A 20,277-nucleotide genomic window follows, 5' to 3' on the forward strand; every position below is an offset into this window, starting at 1 on the left:
AAGATAGCTCAGTAGTTAAGAATACTGGCTGCTCTTCTAGAGCAACCAGGGTTTGATTCCTAGAACCTACATAGCCGCTCACGACAGACTGTAACTCTAGTCTGAGGAGATCTGATACCCTCTTCTGGCCTCCAAAGGCACTGTACTCACACAGTATACACCTGCATTCAGGCAAAACACCCAAAAACATAAAAGAAATAAAGTGGGAAGCTAATTATTGCATTGTAAAATGTATTTTTCAAAAAATATTTTAATGTGATTAGATGTTCTGCCAGTATGAAAGTGCGCCTTGTGTGTACCTTATACCCACGGAGGCCAGAAAGCAGCATTGGACCCCTTGGAACTGAAGCTATGGACAGTTGTAAGCTGCCACAAGGGTCCTGGGAAACAAACCTAGGTCCTCTCTGCAAGAGGAATTTAAAGAATTCATTTAAGGAACGAACTCTCTCTTCAGGCCCTGTGATGTATTTCATGACTGACAAGATGATAACCTGAGTTCAATCACTAGGACTCACACAGTGGAAGGAGAAAACAATTCAAGTTTTCCTCTATCTCCACACATATGTATACACACTAAATACAATGATAGCATTTTTTAAAGATGTATGTATGTATATGGTGCTTTGTCTGCATCTATGTCTGCACACCAGAAGAGGTCACTGATCCCATTATAGTTGGTTGTGAGCTGCCATATGGTTGCTGGGAAGTGAACTCAGGACCTCTGGAAGAACAGGCAGTACTTTTAACCACTGAGCCATTTCTCCAGCTCAATAAATGTCAGAAACTCTTTAACTTGTGAGTTTCAGACCAGCCCGAGCTACACAGTGAGTTCCAAGCCAGTTTGGGTTACAGAGTAAGATCCTGTCTCAAAAAGCCAAATAAAAATGTACTTATGCTTTAACACTATAAAACAAAACCAACAGGGGGCCAGAGCTGGAGGTGCAAGGCCCTGGGTCAGGCCCAGATTCACACAGAGATTCACACAGAGAACAGGGGCTGCAATGAGGCTCAGTGAGAGAGTGCTTGACTAACATTTCCAGGGCTCTAGGTTTAACTAGCCCAACACTGCAAAAATAAACAACAAAACAAAAAACAGGAAAAGGTAAAACAAAAGACCAAAGAAATGAGTAGCTCACACCTGTAACCCCAGCAGGTGGGGAAAGGAGGCAGGAGGCCCCAGTTCAAGGCCAGCCTCAGGCACATAGCAGTATTTCCTGGGAAGCAGATTCCAGGTCAGGAAACTCCAGCTTCTTCCAATATACACTAAGTTAGCAAAAAGCTTTAACTTTAATCATACACCAATCATTAAAAACTTCACATCCCAGTGCCTCAGTACATCTATTGTACATACAGCAAGTTTTTAAGGTGTTTATTCAAGTATAGATTGTGACAGAGTAAGACACCTTAAACAGAAGAATTATTTTGTCTTCTGCCTTTCCAGGGTCTCTACTGAAAAGACATCTTCTAACAAGAGAAGAATAGAATTTGTTTTGTTTTGAATGAATGTGTGCATTGGGCACAAATAGAAATCGTCTTTCTTGTACAGGAGTACCATGTGCTAACTTACCTTCGTCCATGTGTGTTCCTGCTATAAGATGAAGGTGCTGAATGCAGGCAGTTGCAAGGGTTACCACTCTATCAATCATAAAACTTCCCTCTGTATCAATAAATACTGCTTCACCTGCTATTCCTCCAAAACATTCTGGAATCTGCACATCCACTGCCAATTGCATACTGTCAAGAAATCAGTCACATGACCAAATCATTATCACAACCATCTAAAATGTCTTTTGTAAACCACACATAATCATCAGCTAGACCATCAAAAGTTTTCTAAATACAAACATAGTACCCCAAGGCAAAAGAGATGGCAGACTCTGCATAGCTCCAAATACATATGAATCAATACATGCCTAGATTATAGTTAAGGTGTTGCACAAAATTATGATTAAGGAACTCCTAGTGGTTTTTAGGTTTCTAGAAAATGAATGCTTTATATTTTCTCCCTTTTGAGTCAGGGTCTGGAAATGTAGCCCAGGATGAGCCTTCAACTCTCAATCCCTCTATTTCGGTCTCCATCCTCAGCCATACTGTTGTGTTTACAGGAGTGTGCCACCACACCCAGGCAGACATAGTTTTTTTTGAAGATTTATTTGTTATGTATACAGTGTTCTGTCTACGTGTTTGCCTACATGCCAGAAAAAGGCATCAGATTTCATTATAGATGGTTGTGAGCCACCATGTGGTTGCTGGGAATTGAACTCAGTAGCTCTGGAAGAGCAGACAATGCTCTTAACCTCTGAGCCCGATATACTTTTTTTTGAGACAGGGTCTTGCTATGTATTTCTGGCTGGTCTAATAATTGTTATATAGTCCATACTGTCCTCCAACTTACAGCAATCCTGCTTCAGTATCCTGAGTGATAAGATTATAGGAGTATGTCACCAAGCCTGGTTCAGAATTCTTTATCATATATAAATCAACTTTTAAACAGTTGACAAATATATCTCAGGAGCCAACTAACTAGGAGAGTATCTGCTTACTCTAGTGACCACGTTATATTACAAAAGAAACATTTTCTATTTCAAAACCATTCTATCCATTTACCAAGATGGGGTACTGAGATAATGTGAACGATAAGCTAATTGTTTGATGCATGAAGTAGTAACATATCCCTTTTAGTATTCTGACTACAAACTCACAACACAACAGTCTATTAGTTACATAAAATACTAAGTCTATCCTTAAGTAGGGAACATCCTTATTTTACCATAACTGTGTTTTTCCAACACCTGGTACACCACAAACTTCTGTCGTTTTCATTAGGGGTATTCCACCCCCAAGAACGTTGTCTAGTGCTGAACAGAAGGTGATTATGAAGCCTTGGGTATGCTCCTGCTCAAGAAGTTCCAGTGCTGTGCACTTCCTGTCTGCCACAGAGGTCCCAGCACATCTTGGTTGATCTGTGAGACATTCTCTTCTTACAATTTGTAGAGTTTCTAAAGCTTCCTCTTTAGATATTCCAACTTCTGAAAAAAACAAAAAAACAAAAAAAACCTGACATTAGAGATTTAAAAGTCTAATTCAGCCGAATGTGGTGGCCCACACCTTTATCCAAGCACTACTAGACAGGCTAGCCTGGTCTAGGAGCAAATTCCTGGACAGCCAGGACTACACAGAGAAGCCTGTCTCAAAAGCAATCAAAGGTCTAACTCAGTGATGAATTATCTCGTTAATTTCAAGGTTTATTTAGTAACTGGGGCTCAAAGCCAGAGGCTTGGGCACAAGGGGCTAGTTAGCGCTCTCTCTACTTCTCAGCTACTGCCCTGTTAGCATCATTCCTGCTACTAAAACTCAAAATTACGACTGGGGTGTAGCTCTGTGGTAGAATACTTAACTAGCATTTGCAAAGCCCTGAGTTCAATACCGAACACTTAAAAAAACAAAACAAAAAAACCCAAAAACCCAACCAGGTTCCATTCTGCCCTCTTTGGTGAACAGCCAAGAGCTGTGTGCATAGTATTAGCGGCACAGTGGATGACCACGGCCAGCTTTACTTTTGTGTACATTAAGGATGCAGTGGTTCCCACTTGTAAGTAATCTGAAGAGCTCTGAGAAAAATGTTTGGGGTATTCCGTGAATGATGAAGGTCGTCGTCTTTCTAGGGCTTTCTCCTGGTCTAAGGAAATGGGTTATTCCTTCTATCACTTAAGTGTCTCTATTTTTTTTTTTTTTTCAGAGCTGAGGACCGAACCCAGGCCACTGAGCTAAATCCCCAACCCCAAGTGTCTCTAGTCTAATGCTTTATTTCTCGAATTCAGTTTCCACCCCCCACCCAGGAATTTGGAACAGCGACAACTACATGACTTGTCTGTTTTCCAACTCTAAAGCCACTATTACCCAATTCGGTTATCATGAAACCTCAAGATGAAAAACTGGTTCCTTCATCTATAGATTAGACCCCCTGGTCCAAGAGACTTCCTTCGAGCATAGGTGAAGCAGTCCTCCAAGCATCCAGGAGGCGCGGGTACAGAGAAAGCAATCAGTAAACGTTTTCCATACAGTTCCAACCGCAAGAAAATTTAGGAGGCGGAGTCAAAGCGCAGCTTTACGTCGTGAACGCGGTGGCGGGAAAACGAAGATGGAGGCGGCGCCGAGCGGCCGCGGTGCACCAGCTGGCCGCGGGGAGCCGTTACCTTTGCTGAGCTCAGACGGCTTCACCTCCAGGATGTCCTCGGCAGTCTGGAAACCTGCAGCCACCAGCTTCACGCGCACCGCGGGCGACAGCGGGAAACTCACCAATTCCCGCTGCATTTTTGAAAGCGCGGCGCCTACGCGCCCAGTGACGTAGCGCGAGAGGCGCGAAAGCCCCAGCGGCCCAAACCCCGCCCGCCCCGGGCCATGCCGCGTGACGTCATGCGCACAGCGGAAGGGGCGGGGCTCGCGCGGCCTAGCCTCACGAGGCCTTGCTGCAGGGGCAATCCCACCGGTGTCCACGCTGCAGCGTGGTCTTCCAATGTGACTCCGCAGAAGCGCTTTGGGGTGGGGGGGTTCCCTTTCCAAGGGTAGAGCCGGACAGTGAAAAAGCGAGGCTGGAGATGCGAGGCCCGGTGGTTTCTCGCCCTCGCTCTGGCCTGTTTCACGGGTTCCTCGAGTCTTTAGTAGAAATCATCTCCCTAGGTGGAAGTAGCTGAAGCAGCAGCAGCCGAACCCTGGTCAGTGGCCAGTTTCTCGCTGCGAAAACCATAGAGACGTGTTGTGGGAGGCTCCTTGTGTGCCCGCACCCTAGGAATAGAGAGAGCCCTTGGCTCTTGCTAGCTGGGCCCCGTCACTTGCTTCCTCCTGGTTTCTCCCGCCCTCGCGGGGGATTGTGGGCCAGCCCCCCCCACCTTGGGGGGGGCCGGTAGTGAGGAGCCGTTGGCGCTCGGGCGCCCACGCACCCACGCACGCACGCCACCCACGCACGCCTCCCAGTGCGTGAGGAGCCGGGCCTTCGCTCGGGAGCGTGGCGGTTCCTGAGAGGTGTCTGAGCGCATTCATGTCCCCTGGCCTGCCTAGCGTATGAAGTAGCTGGAAAAGTAAGAAACCATGACTTCTGGTCTCCTCCTCGTCGTCGTCGTCGTCGTCTAGCCTGGGCCGCTCGTGTCCTAAGAGGGAGGGGCTGGACTCCTTTAGTAGCGGCGGAAGTGACCGCTTCCAAGACAGAACTTTTGGGGGAGATTGGCAGTTTGGAAGGTGACTTAGGAGGTCCTTGGCCTAAGAAGTATGGAGATGATGTAATGAATTGTCTCGTACGCTACATTAAAATAAACCTTCTACGCCGGGCGGTGGGTGGTCGCGCTCGTATTTGATCCCAGCATTCGGGAGGCAGAGGCAGGCTGATGATCTCTGAGTTCGAGGCCAGCCTGGTCTGCAGAGTGAGTTGCAGGACAGCCAGGGCTACACAGAGAAACCCTGTCTCAAAAGACAAAGTAAAATAAAATACCTCCTCAAGTGTGGGACACAAGCCTTCGCAAGTCTCTCCGTTTGTACCCTGCTTATCCATCACAGCTCTTTATTATTACAGTTCTTTTGTGGATCTGTGCAGGCACACAAGGCACGGTGCTAGTGTGGAGATCAGAGGAGTTGGTTCCCAGCGTCCATCCTGTGGGTCCTGGGGATGGAATTCGGGTTGTCAGACTTGGCAACAAGGCCCTTTACCTGGTGAACTATCTCACCTCTCCCTTGGCAATGGTTCTTAGCCTGGATTTTTATACAGAGCTTTAAGGAACTCCTTAAATACAGCAAATTGGTGTTTAAATACTAAGGGAGGAAGCAACATGTTGAGCAGTGTAGTTTTAAATATGCATTAAATGTGCATATGTCATAAAAAGTATGAGGATGTTTAAGCACAGTTTTTCTTGAAACTAAAATTTAAACCTAGAACTTTTTATTATCCTGAGCAATCTCCACATTCTGTTTTTGGTTTTTTCGAGACAGGACTTCTCTGTGTAGTTTTGGTGCCTGTCCTGGATCTCCCTCTGTAGACTAGGCTGGCTTCGAACTCGCAGAGATCCTCCTGGCTCTGCCTCCCGAGTGCTGAGATTAAAGGCATGCGCCACCACCGCAAGTGATCATGATGTGTGCTGGAGAGACAATTTACAGTGGTCTGTCTTTGCAGTAGTCTGTCCTTCCACCATGTGGGTCCAGAAGTCCAGTACAGGTCTTCAGGCTTGACTGCAAACACTTTTTTCCACTCAGCCATTTCCCCAGCCCTTTAGGTTTGTCTTTTTTTTTTTTTTTTTTTTTTTTTTTCTGTATCAGAGCTGGGGAGATAGTTCATTGGGTAAAGTGCGTGTCATGTAAGCATGAAGTTCAAGTCTCCAGAATGCTTTTAAAGCTGAGCATAGTAGCACTTGGATATTCCTAGTGCTCCTACGTTGAGATGTGAGGTAAGAGATAGGAAAGTCCTGGAAGCTTGTGGACCAGCTAGCCTAGCCTATTCGGTGGTGTCTTTGTTAGGGTTACTATTGCCAAAAACAAGTGGAGGAGGAGAGGGTTTATTTGGTTTACACTTCCAGATCACAGTTCATCATCAAAGGAAGTGAGGGCAGGACCCTGAAAGCAGGAGCTGATGCAGAGGCCATAGAGGAGTGCTGCTTACTGGCTTCCTCCTTATAGCTTGCTCAGCCTGCTTTCTTATAGAACCCAGGACCACCAGCTCAGGGATGGCACCACCTACAATGGGCTGGGCCCTCTCCCACCAATCACTAATTAAGAAAATGCTTTACAGGCTTACCTACAGTTCAGTCTTATGGAGCCATTTTCTTCATTGAGGTTTCCTCCTCTCAGATGACTTTAGCTTGTGTCAGATTGGCATAAAACTAGCCAGTACAATTGGCTAACAACAGAAAGACCCGATTTCAAGGTGATAGGTGAAGACCAATAACCAAAGCTGTTCACTGACCTCCACAAGCATTCCTTGGCACTAATGCACCCAATCTCCCTCACACAGATGCATGCCTTCACACAAATTATTATAAGAAAAAATTTATCAGAGGCAGGACATGGTGTCTCATATCTGTAATTCTAGCATTCAGAGGCTTGGGCAGGAAGACTGTCTCTAAGGACAGCCTGGTGTATTGAAGAACAGGCTAGCCAATGTTACATAACACTGGTCTCAAAAAAAAAAAATTGAAAAGGGTATGTAGCTGGAGAATTTTTCTCCAGCTTTCACTGTCAAGTCCCGCCAGTCCCGGAGCCCACTTATAAAATAAACACACAGACTCTTACATTATTTAAACTGCTTGGCCATTAGCTCAGGCCTATCATTGTCTAGCTCTCACTCTTATATTTAGCCCATTTTTATTAATCTTTACTTTGTCGTGTGGCTCGTGGCTTACCAGTACTTGACATCTTTTTTTTCTTGGCGGTGGCTCCAGCCGGTCTCTCTTTTTCTTTCTTTAATTCTCTTCTCTCCTTGTCCCGCCTATACTTCCTGCCTGGTTACTGGCCAATCAGTGCTTTATTTATATAGAGCGATATCCACAGCAAGGGTATGATGTTTTACACCTTTAATCTAAGCACTAGGGAAGAGGGGTAGCCCTTTGAGCTCTATATAACAAGTTCCAGGGTAGCCAGGATTCTATAGCAAGATCCTGTCTCAAAAATAAAAAAAAAATTAAAAAAAACAGAAAAAGGCTGAGAGATGGTTCAGTGCATAACAGGAGCTTGTTTCTAAGCCTGGTGACTGTTGGTTGAACCCTCAGGTCCCCATGGTGAAAGGAGACAGACTGACTCCTGAATGTTGCCCTCCAACCTCCATATATGCCCCCCTTTTCAGGAAACAAATATATAAAATGTAATTGCAAAATAAGTCTTTCTAGTGCTGGGATCCAGAGCCTCACACATGATAGACAAGTGGTTTACCAATTGACCTACGTCTGCAATCCATTTATTCAAATTTGATACATAGTCTTTGTTTCCAAAGCTGGCCTCAAATTTATAATCCTCTTGCTTCACCTCTGGAGTAGTGGGGTTATATGTATCACCATGCCTAACTCACTACTGTATGGGTGTTGTTGTGTTTGGTTGGTTGGTTGGTAGGTTGGTTTTGAGGCAGGTTCTTTGTAGCCTAGGCTACCATAACTTACTATGCAGTGCAAACGGGCCTCAAATGTGAGGCAGTACTTGTACTTCAGCCTCCCAGGTGTTGGAATTACAGTTGTCAGCCACCATGCCATGTCACCAGTTTAAGAAAATATTAAGTCAGGCAGTGGTGGTGCACGCCTTTAACCCCAACACCTGGGAGGCAGAGGCATGTGGATCTCAGTTCAAGGCCAGCCTGGGCAACAGAGTGAGTTCCAGGACTGCCCAGAGAAACCCTGTCTCAAACCAAAAAAAGGAGAAAAGAAAAAGGTATTAATAGGGAACCACTGTGAAAGCTTAGTGGGTAATGGCATTTGCTGCCAAGCCCTGAGGACCTGAGTTCTATCCCCAGGACCTACATGGTGGAAGGAGAGAACCAGCTGATGCCCTCTGATCTGCACACATGAGTTGTGGCACTTGCATGCAAGTTCATAAACACAGACACTAAGTAAATGTAAAAAACCAAAAGTATAGTTAGAGCCAGGAAGATAGCTTGTTGGGGAAGGGACCTTTCTGGCAAACCTGACAATCTGAGTTTGATTCCTAGGACCTACCTGATTGAAGTAGAGAAGACAGACTTCCACAAGTTATCCTCTGATTACCATATGCGCATCATAGCACCTTTATACCCAATAATAAATAAATAAAGCTAGGCTTCATACCAAATAAATAAATAAATAAATAAATAAATAAAGTAATGCTAGGGCCAGTAAGATGGGTCATTGGGTAGGATGCTTGCTTCCAAGTTTGAACTCTAGCATTCAATCCTCAGGGACCACATGGTGGGAGAAAAGAACTGACTCCCACAGGTTTTCCTCTGATTACACACACACTGTTCCGTGGCACGTACATGCCCACACACATACACACAATTAAGTAAATAAATAATGTTACCAACAATAAAGAAGTTCAAGTTAGAAAACTTCTATAAGTAGTATTTGAGCTTTGAAAATTTTGGTAATGATAGCTTAGTTCACACATAACTCCTTTTTCCCTTTCAGGCATCGTTCAGATTTCAAATTCTTGACATTTTTATTTTTCTTTTCTCTTTTTTTTTTTTTTTTTTTTTTTAAAGATTTATTTATTTATTGTGTATACAGTGTTCTACATACATGCTTACAGGCCAGAAGAGGGCACCAGATCTTATTACGGATGGTTGTGAACCTCCATGTGGTTGCTGGGAATTGAACTCAGGACCTCTGGAAGAACAGACAGTGCTCTTAACGGCTGAACCATCTCTCCAGCCCTTTTCTCTTTTTTTAATATTTATTTTTTTATTATGTATACAGTGTAGTGCCTGCATGTATGCCTGTACGCCAGAAGAGGGTATCAGATCTCACTATAGATGGTTGTGAGCCATCTTGTGGTTGCTGGGAATTGAATTCAGGACCTTTGAAGAGCAGCCAGTGCTCTTAACTTCTGAGCCATCTCTCCAGTCCCCCCTCCCCCTTTTTTAATAATTTATTTACTTTTGTTTTATGTGCATTGGTATTTTGCCTGCATGTATGTCTGTGTGAGGGTGTCAGATCTTGGAGTTACAGACAGTTGTGAGCTGCCACATGGTGCTGGGAATTGAACCCAGTTTCTCTGGAGAACAGCCAGTGCTCTTAACCGCTGAGTCATCTTTCCAGCCCCTCTATTTTTCTTAATATGGAATGCTTTGCAAATTCTCATGTCATCCTTGCACAGGGGCCATATGAATCTTTTTTGTATCAATCCAGTGTTAGTAAATGTGTTTTTCAAAGCAAGCACTTAACATTAACTCCACACCAGAGATGTGTTTTATTTATAGATTGTATATACGTACATGTGTATGTGTGTTCATATTTAATAACAGCACTCAGGAATGAGTTTGGGGCCAGCCTGCTCAATATAGTGAGTTCCACGGCAGCCAAGTCTAGTGAGACTCCGTCTCAAAAATAAAATAAAAATAATAAAAAATAAAATAGCTGACAAATAGTCGAATGTAGATCAGTTGCATGGCACATGTGAGCCCCTGAGTTCAATTTCCAGCACTTGAAAGGAAAAGAAAAGAGAAAAAGATGAGAATACTTCCTGCTTCCATCATAGAATCCCTTCCCTGGGTCTCTTTTTTTTCTTCTCGAGTCAGAAGACTCTGTTTTCAGTTGTCACTTCTTAGAGTTTGTTGTTGTTTTGTTTGTTTTTTTAACTTTATTATTTTTTTTAATATTTATGTTGTTTATTTATTATGTTTACAGTGTTCTGCTTGCATGTATCCCTGCATGCCAGAAGAGGGCACCAGATCTCATTACAGATGGTTGTGAGCCACCATGTGGGTGCTGGGAATTGAACTCAGGACCTCTGAAAGAACAGTCAGTGCTCTTAACCTCTGAGCCATCTCTTCAGCCCGTTTTTTTAACTTTATTTTATGTGCATGGGTGTCAGATCCCCTGGAACTGGATTCACAGACAGTTGTGAGCTGCCATGTGGGTGCTGGGAATTGAACCCCGATCCTCTGGAAGAGCAGCCAGTGCTCTTAACTGCTGAGCCATTTCTCCAGCCCTGTCACGTCTTAGTTTTTGTTTTTTGTTTCGTTGTTTTTTGACTTTCCAAGACAAGGTTTCTCTGTGTGACAGTCCTGGCTGTCCTGTAACTCACTCTGTAGCCCAGGCTGGCCTCGAATTCACAGAGATCCACCTGCCTCTGCCTCGAAAGTGCTGAGATTAAAGGCTTGCTCTACACTGCCTGGCCACTTCTTAGTTTTAGTAAGATATTTAAAACAGCATTGTTAGGACGGAGCGATGACTCGTCAGTAAAGAGCACTGACTGCTCTTCCAGCAGATCCAGCATTGTTTCACACACATACTCATATTAAATCAAAGATGGCTCCAGCTGACAAAGTGGGGGAAGCCTTGCCTCTCTCAGCTTTGTAGCGAGTCCTTTACTCACTGGCTCTGTTTTTACTCAATGTTTCCCTCTCTCTCTCTCTCTCTCTCTCTCTCTCTCTCTCTCTCTCTCTCTCTCTCTCTCTGTGTTGTTGTTTTTTGTTTTTGAGACAGGGTTTCTTTTGTGTAACAGAACTGGAACTCGCTCTGACACGCTCTGTAGACCAGACTGGCCTTGAACTCAGAGATTTGCCCGCCTCTGCCTCCCGAGTGCTAGAATTAAAGGCAAGCCTTACCAAGCCTGGCATGTTTCTCTCTCTCTCTCTCTCTCTCTTTTTTTTTTTTTTAAGATATAAAACTTAAGCTAAGTTATTTGGGCAGAGGAAAGAATACCGGAAGAATCCTGTAAATAAAATGACTTGGGAAATAGGGTGATTCTGGTGTGGTCTTAAGAGTTCTCTAGAGGAATAGAACTGGTAGAATGAGTCTATATTAAAAGGTGATTTATTAGAGTGGCCTACAGACTGTAATCTAACTGACTCAACAGTGATTGACTACTGATAGAAAAGCCAAGAATCGTGTAGTGTTTTAGTCTACAAGGCTAGACGTACGTCTCCGTTGATCTTCAATCTATGTTGGAATCCTGAAGAAAGGTTCTAACACCAGTGAAGGAATGCCTCAGAGGCATGGTAGTGAGGGCAAGCAGGCAGATTACCACAGGCTGAATTGATGTAAATTTATCACACGTGTGGTGGGTTGTAAGGCTAGCTTGAATGTCATCCTACAGCCAAAAAGGGCTGTATTCCAGGAAGTTTTGGAGGCTCTCCAGGAGATTTACTACCTTAACCTTTCAAGCTTCCAGAGGCTTCCACATTCCTTAAATGTGACCCCTTCTCCCACCTTCCAAGTATGCTAAGCAATTTAGTGTCTTGTCTCTGACTTCGGTTGTTACCTCTATTTCTCTAGCTCTTTTGTGTGCTGTGTGATTTACTTTAGACTCACCTGGGTAACCCAGGATAATCTCCCCATCGCAACTACTTAATCATACCTGCAGAATCCCCTTTGCAGTGATGGAAAAGGCAGATTCACAGATTCCCAGTGGGTCATTCCGCTTGCCATATCAACAAAAACCTCATACATTTTTAGGATTCTGAAAATACAACAGTATTCAAAGTTTAGTTCGGCTTTTGTAATTACAAAAGGCTTTCGTGCCCTAAGTAATAGAATAACAATAGGATGAAGAGACTTTACATATGTTTAACGTGTTTAGAATCTGATGGTGATATGCTGGGTAACCAGTAACCTCTACTTACCCAAAGGGTATACCGTGGAGGTGGTTTTCCCAGAGTAAGGCTCACCCAATGCACTCCACATGTGCTGACCTCTGTGGTTTTCCCAAATGCTGGAAACTTGACTGTGACTTGTGGTAGAGAACAACTCTGTTAATGCTCTATGTAATGTATTGTTTAACATCGGAAGCTGTTTTGGGACTTTTTGCTAATATAGGGTAGTTTGAACCAAACTTGGGAAGTTGATGCAGAAGCAGTTTAGTGACAGTTCCCCTTCATGTGACAGCAGTCTCCTAAATGCTGGTCTTAATTGAAGACATGGGCTGGAGAGATGGCTCAGAGGTTAAAAGAACTGGCTGTTCTTCCAGAGGTCCTGAGTTCAATTCCCAGCAACCACATGATGGTTCACAACCATTTTTAATGAAACCTGGTGCCCATTTCCATCCTGCAGGGATGCAGGCAGAACACTGTATGCATAATAAATAAATAAATAAATATTTTTAAAAAATTTAAAGACGTGTATTACCACCCACTTGCCACATTCGTAGTTTTTTTTTTTTTTTTTTTTTTTTTTTGGTTTTTCGAGACAGGGTTTCTCTGTGTAGCTTTGCGCCTTTCCTGGGACTCACTTGGTAGCCCAGGCTGGCCTCGAACTCACAGAGATCCGCCTGGCTCTGCCTCCCGAGTGCTGGGATTAAAGGCGTGCGCCACCACCGCCCAGCACATTCGTAGTTTTTAAGAATGTGTATTTGTGAAGCTGGGGAAAGGCTTACCAATCAATTTACTTGCCCAGCCCAGATTACAGAGTACACTTTTGAAGCTCAACAATTGTATGAAACTTTAAAAAGAGAGTGGGTGTGGTGGCACATGCCTTTAATCCTGGTGCTCCGGGGGCACAGAGGCAGGCAGATCTCTCTAAGTTTGAGGCCAGCTTAGTCTATGTAGGAAGTTCCAGGATAGTCAAAGCTACGTAGTGACACCCTGTCTCAAAAAAAAAAAAAAAAGGAAAGAAGAGTGGTAACCCATCTTCAGAATGCACTAAAATCAAAGGATTTGAGGAAATAAACAAAACCAGAGGGAAGAAGTAGCATGAAGAGTTGTGTGTCTGGTTTACCAGCCCTTCTGATGCAGGTACAAATGTTAGGAGAGCTCATTAAAGGTGATCTTTGACCAAAACCCACCACAGTGCTACTTGGCTCATGACATGGCTAATGGAGAAGATAGTGGCAGGGATTGGGACAGAGGTGGGAAAAGATGAGAATGATGGAGGGAAGTATGGAGATCACTTACAAGAACACAAGAAGATTCCATCACAGTCACCCCATCCCTGGGTAATGTTGCCTGAGGTTAGGGATGTCTTCTAGAACAGGGTGCCCTCACACTACACACAGGGTGTAGTCAGTGATGACCCCTTCCTGAGTACTGAGTTCTGAGAATATAGGAAGACACCACTATACACAGTACTGGAGATCAAACCCATGGCATGCTAGACAAGCAAACATTCTGCCTACTGAACTATGTTCTCAGACCAAGAGAGAACATAGTTACTTTCTTTTTCTTTCTTTTTAAAAAAAACATTTATTTATTCATATATTTAATGTATGTGAGTGCTCTGTCTTCATGCACAGCAGAAGGAATCTGATCCCATTATAGATGTTTGTGAGCCACCATGTGTTTGCTGGGAATTGAACTCAGGACATACGGAAGAGCACTCAAGTGCTCTTAACTGCTGAGCCATCTCTCCAGCCCCTCAAAATAGTTTCTTTGTGTATATGTGTGTGTATACACATGTGGGTGCACATGAGTGGCGAAGCCAGAAGCCAAAATGTTAGTATGAAAGTTGTGAGGATGTTTTTTGTTTATTAGGTGTTGATTTTTATTGTTGTTGCTTTGAGACAGGTTCCCACTATGTAGCCCTGGCTAACCTGGAACTGGATATGTAGACAAGGCTAGCCTCGAACTCACAGAGAAGATCTGCCTGCCTCTACCTTAAAAGTGCTAGGATTAAAGGTGTGTGCCATTGTGCCTCACCTAGTTGTTATTAAAACAGGGAAGGATAAAAATGTACAACAGAAGCTGGAAAGATAGCTTAATGGTTAAGAGCACTGGCTCCTCTTCCAGAGGACCCAGATTCCCAGTACTCACATGGCTGCTCACAACCATCTTAACTCCAATTCCAGAGGATCTGACCACCTCAACTAGCTTCGGTGGGACCAGGCATGTATGTGGGTGCAAGACATATATGTACCAATACACACATACACATTATATAGATGGATGGGTGGATGGATGGATGGACAGACAGACATATAGATGGATAGATAGATAGAGGTAGATAAAAAGAAATGCCTGGCCTGTTTGGGCTATACTAATAGTTATAAGAATAAAATAAAATAATAATTTGGGGTTGGGATTTGTCTCAGTGGTAGAGCGCTTGCCTAGCAAGCACAAGGCCCTGGGTTTGATCCTCAGCTCAAAAAAAACCAAAACTTTAATTTGCATACATGTCATTCTGTAAACACGTTCCCTATTTCTTTTGCGAAATATGTAGGAATGGACTACATTATTTGGAAGTGTATAACTTTTTCAGAAACTATTGAACTGTTTTTTTTAAAATGACTACAGTTTTACATTCTCACCAGCAAAACCTAAGTTTCTTTTTCTCTACATCCTTGCCGGCATTTATTTATTTATTTATTTTGAGACAGGTCTCATTATGTAGCCCTGGCTGGCCTGGAACTTGATTTATAGACCAGTCTAGTTTTAATCCCAGGTACTGGGATTAAAGCAGTAGGCCACATATCTGGCCTGCCAGCATTTGATATTACCAGATATTTTTTATGTATAGTGTTAAGGATCAAATCCACAACCCCATGTGGACTAGATAAGCATTCTACCACTGATTTAAATTCCAAAACCCACTTTTATGGATTGTAGTCATTCTAGTTGGTATATAATAATACATTATTGGTTTGGACTTTAAATTTTTTTTTTTTTTTTTTTTTTGGTTTTTCGAGACAGGGTTTCTCTGTGTAGTTTTGCGCCTTTCCTGGAACTCACTTTGTAGCCCAGGCTGGCCTCGAATTCACAGAGATCCTCCTGCCTCTGCCTCCTGAGTGCTGGGATTAAAGGCGTGTGCCACCACTGCCCAGCTTAAAATTTTTTAACTATGTGTATATATGAGACTCTGTGTGTGAGATGTGCACATGTGTGTACAGGTGCCCACAGAAGCCACAAGAGTGTTGGATCCCCTGGATCTGGAGTTACATGTGGTTGTGAATGTCCTGACATGGGTGTTAGAAACCCCTCATTCGGGGGCTGGAGAGATGGCTCAGAGGTTAAGAGCACTGACTGCTCTTCCAGAGGTCCTGAGTTCAATTCCCAGCAACCACATGGTGGCTCACAACCATCTGTAATGAGATCTGGTGCCCTCTTCTGGCCTGCAGTCATACATGCTGTATACATAATAAATAAATTAAAAAAAAAAAAAAAAAAAAAAAAAAAAAGAAACCCCTCATTCAAGCTTTTTAAAAGAAAATAGTCATATACTGTGATGGTTAATATGACATTTAGACTTACTATGCTTGAGACCAAAAAGCAAAAAATACATACATATATAAAATATACATATAATGTATATATCTGTATCTATATGCCTGGTGTCATACCTGTAATCCTGTAATCCCAGTATTTGGGAAGCTGAGGCAAGAGGATCTCCAGTTTAAGACAGAGCCTGAGCTACATAATGAGAAAAGGACTAATAGCAGAATATTAAATCAAGTATTTGTGGAATGCTTCTGAATCCAGGAGCCTATGCAATAGGTCTCCCCTTTTCTCTAGCTAATCTCTGATAGGTCTTTATTTCACTTCTACATCTAAACTATGTTCAGTACTATAACCAGAGTCCTTTCGTTCTCCTCCAGAGAAACCTTTGTGGCCAGTCTAAGCTGTAGACTGGTGTCCAGAGTCCTTTGCATTTGTGCCCAGTAGCCTGTAAACAGATACTCCTCCTTAGCTTTAAGACCAGTTTGTGTAGTATGTAGGTAAGACATATTTTTCTTTGCCTACAATGAGCGTATTCCCACTTTTTCTTTTTTTCTTAACATTTATTTTAATTATACAATAGATTAAGTAATGATTAAACACTACTTAAAAGCACTTTCTTCTTACACCCAAATCCTGGTTACCCTTTCATTCTTTCCAGAGCTTTTGTTCTTTAAGAAATAATATACAATGTCTTCTTAATCTTTAAGATGTGCCTCAAGGGGGCTGGAGAGATGGCTCAGAGGCTAAGAGCACTGGCTGCTCTTCCAGAGGTCCTGAGTTCAATTCCCAGCACCCACATGGTGGCTCACAACCATCTGTAATGAGATCTGGCGCCCTCTTCTGGCCTGCAGTTATACATGCTGTATACATAATAAATAAATAAATCTTTAAAAAAAAAAAAAAAAAAAAAAAAAAAGATGTGCCTCAAGCTGGGTATGCTGGTGTACACCTTATAATCCTAGCACCCTGGGGGTCTGAAGCAGTTGGGTCTCGTAAATTTGAGGCCATCCTAGGACTACAGAGCGAGTCTTTCAAACAAGCAAACAAATCAAACCTGAAAGTCTGTTCTCTTCTTCGACCATGTAGGTCTCTGGAATCAAACCCCATTTGTCAGCCTTGGAGGCAAGCACCCTTACTGCTCATGAACCATCAGTCTGAACATTTTTACATTTGTCGGGGAGCGTAAGACTGTCCACAAATAATATGCATTGAAAGCTAACCATTCTGAACCGGTTTCCACATCTGTAAAGATGGGGGAATGATAGTAACAGCCTCGTGACTTGCAAAGATTAAATTTAGTGTTATATGTAAACTAACGAATGGTCCCTCCCGCTACTGTCATTGCAGCTGCTTTTGTTGTTACTCTTAATCTTGATTCACACTAAGCTATGCGTCCGATTCCTATGCTTATGAAAGAAAATTCCTACAGTGTTCTAGGAGGCTACAAAACAAAAGACACAGCCAATTACCACCTAATGGGCTCATTGGTATTCGCGTGCTGACAGGGAGGTAGTTCCGGTATCGGGAAGTGAGTCACTATGGAGGTGGTACTATGTAGATTGAGAATTCAGGAGCAGACTGGGAAAAGCTGCTACTTCCACATTTGTGGTTTTTGGAGTGTAGTTTTGGGGAAATTACAAGACTGCCAATCCTCCTAAGAGTTTCCGAATGTTGGAGCCTACTGTGTATAATGATATAGAGATTTTTTAATGAGGGCTTAAGTTTGCACCGTATCTTTAAAATGCTACGCACACCAGGCTGTTCAGGCTACATGCTGCTGCAACTCATACTTACCTGGCAGGGGAGATACCATGATCACGAAGGTGGTTTTCCCAGGGCGAGGCTTATCCATTGCACTCCGGATGTGCTGACCCCTGCGATTTCCCCAAATGCGGGAAACTCGACTGCATAATTTGTGGTAGTGGGGGACTGCGTTCGCGCTCTCCCCTGATTATCCTGGTTGAACGGAAGACATGCTTTTATATACCATGTTAAGTGGTGTATCTGTTGTAGCTTTCTTGTGGCTTTCTAATTTTTAGGTGCCAGAAATGTCACTGGAAATCTTTAGGTTTTTTGCTTTCTCTTGTATTATACCGTTGGTGTGCTTAGCAGCAATTATGTTTTTACTAGTGTTTCTGTAACTTCCTGTAGTCACGTGAACGTGTTTTTTTTTTTTTAACACTTTTGTTCTGTTTAATTGAATCTGGTTAATGCATACCTAGGCTTTACCTCTGTTTCTAAATTCTTTCCTACACCCAGCAACTTGATCATGTTTACAGTGTCTCCAGAACTTAGGGTGTATTATATATGACCTCTAAATTTACTTTAAATTTAAATATTTGCCATTAGAAATAATCTGAGTGACACTTATACTGATTGGTCCAAAATAAGTGGTCTCCAGTTTGTAAACGTGTGGAAAGCAGAGGTGGTCTACATACAAACTACCTGATCAAGGCTATGTAATTTGTTTAATTTTTGTAAAGCATAAACAAAATTTAAAAGGGGATAGAGTGGACTGTAGGTTAGTAGTAGAATACGTGCCTAGCATGTTCAGGTTACTGGATTCAAATCAGCACTGGAAAAATAAGTAAAAAGATGAGTTGTAACTTTAACTCTGTGTGTTGAGTGTTTTTGCTTGCATGTATGTATGCATGCCTGGCCCCTAAGGAAGTCAGAAAAGGGCATCAGATACCCTGGAACTACATACAATTAAGGATATTTGTGCTTGAGCCACCACATGTGGAGTGTACAACTGTAGTTCAAATATTAGAGAGGTAGAAGCAGAAGGCTCATGCATTCATAGTCATCCTCTTCCACATAACAAATTGGAGACCTGCCTGGATAGGGTCATATCTCAGCACCAGTAATTATAATATATTAACAGTTTTAAGTGTGTGTAATATACAGTAGTATTTCAACAATTTAGGGTTCAGTGGATGACCCTGATACATCCACCTTCATTACTATGATGGGTGTTCTTTCCAACTTAGACCAGTTATCTCTCATCTTACCCATATCTAGTTTCCTTTTTTTGTTGTTGTTGTTTCTTTTCTTTTTTCTTTTTTCTTTTTTTTTTTTTTTTCCCCAAGACAAGGTTTCTTTGTGCAACAGTCCTGGCTATCCTGGAAGTCTCGTTGTAGACCTGTCTGTCCTTGAACTCAGGGATCTGCCTACCTCTCAAGTGCTGGGATTAAAATCGTGCACCACCACCACCACCACCCAGCTTTAGTCCTTTTTTATTAATAGTAGATCGAGCTTCTGCCTCTGCAAAGTCTCTGTGTCCAAGCTCAGGAGTACAGCGTTTTAAAAGACAAAACCATAATTACATCAGTGCTCAGGGGAGGGGGGGTTACATTAGTGAGGGATTTAGAGTGGCCTGCTAACATCTCCTTTCTTTGCAAGACTTAGATGTATCTTCCAGACACTGTGTAATACATTTGGACCATTCCCAAGGTCATGGACAGACCTGAAGTGTTGCCAAGGGAGAAGTGGATATTGGAGGTGGGGCAGGATGGCATTACCTTAGTCATTTCATCACGCTTTATCCATGAAGAGAGGCTATATCTAGTTCTTACACTGAAAGTTGTGAGCGTTAAACTTGTGGTAGTGGTGGGGAGACTGTGTTCATGTTTTTCTTCTGACATTTTTAGTGTTGAAAGACAGGTTGCTGCTGACAGTGCTTTCTGAAGCTTAGGAGTATTATTTGTTCCTTTAAGTTTCAATGAGAGCATTTAATTGGCTAGGTGGGTTTGTTTGTTTGTTTGTTTGTTTATTATTTCTCGCTCTGGTTGCAATGGGAAGAAGTATTCTGAGTCTCTGAGGGCACTGCCGGCTCACAAACCGTCCCATACACTGTTATAAAGATAAGTTCTATGAGCAGTCCGCTGTGGGTGCTGGGAACCAAACTCAGACTTTCTGCCAAGAGCAGCAAAGCCCTATCTCCAGCCCCACATTAGTTAGCACACCACAAGACTGCATACTTTGTGAGAACAAGAGTCGGTTTAAATCCACGCAACATTTTACAAGTACTCAGTCCTCACGGAATCTTTGTGGTTGACAGAATTCTCTTTGCAATTTTGGGAAATGGAAACACCAAGGATTTGATTGATTCTCTTAAATGCAGCAGCGATTGACTTGAAACAACCTATCTTGCTGCCTTCTTGAGAGTAGTCTCCCCAAACGTCATGCCAAATCCATAAGAAAACTTTTGTTAGTAGCAAATGATGCAAGAAAAAAATGTAAAATCTACCATTGTAGAGAGGAGTGGTTTAAGAGTTAACGCAACCGGAAGAGAAATGCAGAGAAAACCATGAGAGGAAGATGTCACTAAAAGGGGCGGGGATATGCAGATATCCCTAAGCAGGTCTGTATTCTAGTACTTTTTTGCACAGAAGCATTTTCAGCAAGTGTTTAAAAGTTTTTGCTCTTATCTATATCATATAAAACAACTGTGTAGTCTCGAGAGGAAG

At 42.8% G+C, this 20,277-nt stretch overlaps 2 protein-coding genes and 2 non-coding genes across 7 annotated transcripts in view; 2 read left to right on the forward strand and 2 right to left on the reverse strand.

Moving 5' to 3' along the window:
- The window catches only part of Rad51c (RAD51 paralog C), a 29,247-nt gene extending 24,865 nt beyond the window's left edge, over nt 1-4,382 (reverse strand). Inside the window, exons 1-3 of one of the 2 annotated variants that reach the window (XM_059271453.1) lie at nt 4,197-4,382; nt 2,771-3,029; nt 1,568-1,734 (exon numbers count right to left, since the gene is read on the reverse strand). In XM_059271453.1, the coding sequence (XP_059127436.1) occupies nt 1,568-1,734; nt 2,771-3,029; nt 4,197-4,314 (544 nt within the window). In that variant the 5' untranslated portion in view covers nt 4,315-4,382. Of the gene's footprint in view, nt 1-1,567; nt 1,735-2,770; nt 3,030-3,900; nt 4,145-4,196 lie in introns of those variants that run through there. The other variant, XM_059271454.1, reaches the window with a different exon arrangement.
- Nucleotides 4,383-4,911: 529 nt separating this feature from the next.
- Nucleotides 4,912-20,277, forward strand: part of Tex14 (testis expressed 14, intercellular bridge forming factor) — a 133,787-nt gene continuing 118,421 nt past the window's right edge. For all 3 annotated transcript variants that reach the window (XM_059271456.1, XM_059271458.1, XM_059271461.1), the window contains exon 1: nt 4,912-5,078. The gene's annotated coding sequence lies outside the window, so the exon portion shown is untranslated. The remainder of the gene's footprint in view (nt 5,079-20,277) is intronic.
- Nucleotides 9,772-9,879, reverse strand: LOC131918108 (U6 spliceosomal RNA). The gene has a single exon (XR_009380854.1). It is a non-coding gene; the product is annotated as a U6 spliceosomal RNA (small nuclear RNA).
- LOC131918131 (U1 spliceosomal RNA) lies at nt 17,595-17,758 on the forward strand. Its single transcript, XR_009380872.1, has one exon. It is a non-coding gene; the product is annotated as a U1 spliceosomal RNA (small nuclear RNA).

This window comes from Peromyscus eremicus, chromosome 8a (assembly GCF_949786415.1).
Source record: "Peromyscus eremicus chromosome 8a, PerEre_H2_v1, whole genome shotgun sequence".
NCBI classification, from domain to species: Eukaryota; Metazoa; Chordata; class Mammalia; order Rodentia; family Cricetidae; genus Peromyscus; species Peromyscus eremicus.